The sequence below is a fragment of the Lissotriton helveticus genome, chromosome 1_1 (genome assembly GCF_964261635.1).
Source record: "Lissotriton helveticus chromosome 1_1, aLisHel1.1, whole genome shotgun sequence".
In the NCBI taxonomy this organism is placed as follows: Eukaryota; Metazoa; Chordata; class Amphibia; order Caudata; family Salamandridae; genus Lissotriton; species Lissotriton helveticus.
In genome coordinates this window covers 239,264,793-239,269,465 of record NC_136057.1, presented here as the reverse complement: position 1 = coordinate 239,269,465, position 4,673 = coordinate 239,264,793, and the positions used below count along the sequence as shown (strand labels likewise).

The following is a 4,673-nucleotide window of genomic DNA, read 5'->3' as shown; positions in this document are numbered from 1 at the left end:
GAGTTAGTGAATGGTTGAATATCTTGATTAATATTGAAACAGTTCGACAGAAGGTGGAAGTAAAAACTAACAAAAGGGTAAAAGTTGCTTTAGTCTTTAATATCATGCTAAATGCCATTCATCTTGTCAATTGTCTCCAAATTTAACTGTCAATTTATATTTTGGCAACTGGCAGCAGGATGTTAACTTTCATCTCTCTCTCTCCTCAGTTTTTCCATAAAGTTCTTAATTCAGGATCAATGACAAGAAGTAACAAGACCCGGGTGACAGAGTTCATTCTCCTAGGACTTACAGATTACCCAAAGTTGCAAGTTCCACTCTTCGTGCTCTTCCTTCTGATCTATGCTGTTACAATTCTGGGCAATATTGGGATCATGGTATTAATTAGGCTGAACCATAAACTTCACACACCTATGTACTTCCTGCTCTGCAATTTGTCCTTTGTAGATATTTGCTATTCCTCAGTGTCTACACCTAACATGATTGTCAATTTCTTGTCAGTGAAGAAGACAATTTCCTTCACAATGTGTGCCATCCAGATGTTTATAAACTTTACAATGGGAAGTACAGAGGTTTTCCTATTGACAGTGATGGCCTATGACCGATACACAGCTATCTGTAATCCACTACTGTATTCAGTTATAATGAGCAGCAGAGCCTGTATTTACCTACTAATTTTTATATATTCGCTTGCCATCCTCAATGCACTGACCCATGCCATCTTCACTTTTACACTGCCCTTCTGTGACTCAAATGAGATCACTCATTTCTTCTGTGATGTGCCTCCAGTCTTGATGATCTCCTGTGCTAATACCACCATCAATGAGATAGTCCTGATTTCACTGGCGGGAGGTCTGATACTGTTATGCCTCATCATAATACTTATCTCTTATGCCTACATTGTGGTTGCCATCCTGAAGATAAGTTCTTCTGAAGGGAGATGGAGGACCTTCAGCACTTGTTCCTCCCACTTTGTATGTGTCATTGTATTTTTTGGGACTCTTGTTTTCATGTATGTCAAACCCTCCTCAAGTCACTCGATGGCCCAGGACAGAGTTGCATCCGTGTTCTACACAGTGGTGATTCCGATGCTGAATCCAATCATTTACAGCCTGAGAAACCAAGAAGTCAAAGAGGCTTTCAAAAAATCAATAGCCAAAATATGTGTCTAAAGAGAGACACAAACATGATTTTTTTGTTTTTTTAAAATATATTTTATGTCCAGCCCTGTGATATTTTATTTTAGTTCAGTGAATTTATTTTTAAGCATTTATTTTCCTGAAAAATACACTCATGGCATTAATAATTATGATAAAGTGTGAAATATTTTGGCTTCTAAATTTATATTGGATTGTTGGGTAAAATCCTGGTAACACAATTGGATTTTTAAAATTGAAGAGGGAGAGGTGGGACCGGTGATAGGTGGCAATCAACAAAAGTGAATTATTATTGGGAATCAATTGTAGACTTTGTGTACTATGCTTTAGACAGAGAGTGAGAGAGAGAGTGTGTGTGCGTGTGTGTGAGTGTGTTTGTGTGTGTGTGTGTGAGAGAGAGAGCGAGAGAGAGAGAGAGAGAGAGAGAGAGATTCCTTAGAGGTGATTGCTTAGAATGGTTGATAGGGGTTGACACACCCATCTCCTATGTTAGAGGGTTATATTATATTATGTACCACATAGGAGATTTAATGTTAGAGGCTTTCAAAGCAAGATATTGTATATAGTAGTAATTTTTTAGGGAATTTCCCCACCTATAATGAAAAGACTACTTGTGTAGTACTACTTATCATGCGAATAAGCTCCAATTTGTCCACTGTCCTTTTAAAAGTGTGTCATGAAAATGTATATGTGCCTTTTTGAATGGAGTCCTGCTTTTTCCTCAGTTCTGTTACTCTAGTCCAACTGATCTAGCCCAACTGATCTAGCCACTAGACCCAGCCACGTCTGGCGGTTCAGTGGACTAATGTGTCCTCTGCAGGGGCCTGTGTTTGACCTCATGGTATCAGGTTTAAATCCCGATGGGTCCACTCAGCCTTTCATCCATCTGAGGTCAATAAAATGAGTACCATTAAGTTGGGTACCAAGAAACGTCTGTTATTCAGCGCTAAGATGCCTATGGGTGAACGTGTGCTTTACAAATACACATGTTATGTTTATGTTGTCTTAATGAGAATGAAAAGTGCATTCAGAGCATTTTCATGCTACACCATTTGTGTTGGGTATCCAGGTTATTCACTTTTAGGATATTTTATTTACAGTCGAGTGGGTTTGGAATTGTGACCATATTTAGTTCTAGTGATTCCTCAAGAATATCATTCACTGATCACTTCCTGCCTAGTTCATATTTCTGTACCCATTAAATGAATGTTGGATATCACTCACTGATCACTTCCTGCCTGGTTCACATTTCTGTAACCATGAGATGAATGTTGGATATCACTCACTAATCACTTCCTGCCTAGTTCACATTTCTGTAGCCATGAGATGAATGTTGGATATCACCCATTGATCCCTTCATGCCTAATCCACATTTCTGTAACCAATAAATGAATGTTGGATATCACTCACTGATCACTTCCTGTCTAGTTCACATTTCTGTAGCCATGAGTTGAATGTTGGATATCACTCACCGATCACTTCCTGTCTAGATCACATTTCTGTAGCCATGAGATGAATTTTGGGTTGTCGGCCAAACATTCCATTTCAAAACCATATAGTTTCTAGGTCCGAATGATAAAATATAACATAAAAGAACGTGTTCCAGGAGAGAAAAAAATGCAAATCAATTAAATAATGCCTAATTTCCTTTCTCTGGTCACCTACAAGAAATGCAATCCTTTAAGATATGAATCAGAAAACATATGATTCCAATCAAATGGCAAGCAGGGGAGGATCCTCCGCTGAGGCAGAGTAGTGTCGTCCCACTGCTCTGTGAGCAAGTGAAAAAATTAAAATAAAATGATAATTAAGCATGGTTATTATCATTTTATTTTTTGTCCTTGTTAGGCTGTGTCAGAGAACCAGGGGGAGGAGTGGTGGCACTCTACAAGTGCGCATGACCGTTTGGATGGCCAAACAGTCATGGGCACTTTGCATGATCTCCACCCTGGATAGAGAACTTGCCCAGGGTCCCAGCCCTCTCTGAGCACCATACCACGGCACTTAGACCAATCACACGTCTACTATCATCTCATAAAGTTGCTTTAGGTATATAGTTCATGCTTCAGCTGTTCCCACATTCTCATATCCATTTCAACTAACGTTATACATTTAGATGTATTTAAGACTCGAATGTCCTTTAGTGATTTCCAAGCAGGATCTTATTAATAATGATACATTGTTTATATAGATGTTACCTATTGATCAGTTATATTTCTTTCTTGTAACTAAGGGGCAGATTTATGAAGGCCTTGCGCCGCCGGTGCGTCATTTTTAACATGGGAAAAAGTGACGGACCGGCGGCGCAAGGCCTTCATGAATCTGCCCCAAAGACTGAATCTAATAGGGATTTATTTAGCTCGGTCAAAGCAGGGGGTAAACCACGAGTAACAAATATTTTGTTTGCTGTCAGTTTGTTAATGCTATCTCAGGAATATCAACTTGCTTCACTGTACCTATAATGTTCTGCCCTGTTTGGCCAAAGATATTGCCAGGGTTCAGAACAACTAATTACATTTTTTGACCTGGGGAAATAAGGATTTCATGTCAAAATCATCATTCTATATTTGGATGTGTAAAATTAACTCTAAAATCTAAGGCCATCAGAAAGCATCCTAGTATGAACCTCTTTTTTAATAAACCAATGGTCATGACGCATTGGGGAGCATGACAGGCACTATGGGTCCCATTCTTGCTCCCAATGATGCCCAGTGATCCTACAAACTCTTAGATGATGATCTTCTGAACATGAGTTTATATATTTCATGGAAATCCCACTCTGTTCCAGCGACCTATAAAATGCTAGAGGCCAATGCAGGGCTCCGATTCTGGAAACCATCTGTGTATTTTCATCACATAATCTGTGTGTAGTGCAAGGGATTTTCAACCGTACAAATGTATGCATGTATGTATCTGGTATTTCAGGCCGGTAAGAGGAAAGAAAGTTGGGTTGTGGCGGGTTTATGCACTTTGATATAGTGTTCTTTGATAGGGTGAGTGTTGGAACTGGCCCTTCTTGCAGGGTCATCCTCAAACTTTTTGCTTCTTCCTCCCTTATTTTTCCTGACCCGTGGCTGTTGGCAATAGGACTCTGCGCACTTTACCACTGCTGATCAGTGCTAAAGTGCATATGCTCTCTATGTAAATTGGTATTCTGATTGGATATACATGTTTGGCATATTTGTATCACCATGAAGTCCCTAGTAAAGTGCACTGGGTGTGCCAGGGCTGGTGATGACAAATGCTACTAGTGGGCCTGCAGCACTGATTGTGCCACCCACATGAGTAGCCCTAAAATGGTGTCTCAGGCCTGCCACTGCAGTGCCTGCGTGCAGTTTAGAACTGCCATGTCCTCCTGGTCAGTGTCCCCACTGACCAGGCCTAACCCTTCCCTTTTCGTGCACATCAGTCACCCCTATGGAAGGCCCAAGGTACCCCCCTGGGCAGGGTGCAGTGTATGTGAAAGGTAGAGCATGTACTGGTGCAGGTAACATGCTCTGGTAGTGAATTACAGCC

General features: G+C 40.4%; 1 protein-coding gene across 1 annotated transcript; it reads left to right on the top strand.

The window, feature by feature from the left end:
- Window positions 1–239: 239 nt before the first annotated feature.
- LOC144768787 (olfactory receptor 5AP2-like) lies at window positions 240–1,172 on the top strand. The gene has a single exon (XM_078652721.1). The coding sequence runs from the start codon at window positions 240–242 to the stop codon at window positions 1,170–1,172; it is 933 nt and encodes a 310-aa protein (XP_078508847.1).
- The last annotated feature ends 3,501 nt before the right edge of the window (window positions 1,173–4,673 follow it).

Excerpts from the sequence above, each read along its gene's own strand:
- LOC144768787 (XM_078652721.1), top strand. The coding sequence starts at position 240 with ATGACAAGAAGTAACAAGACCCGGGTGACAGAGTTCATTCTCCTAGGA.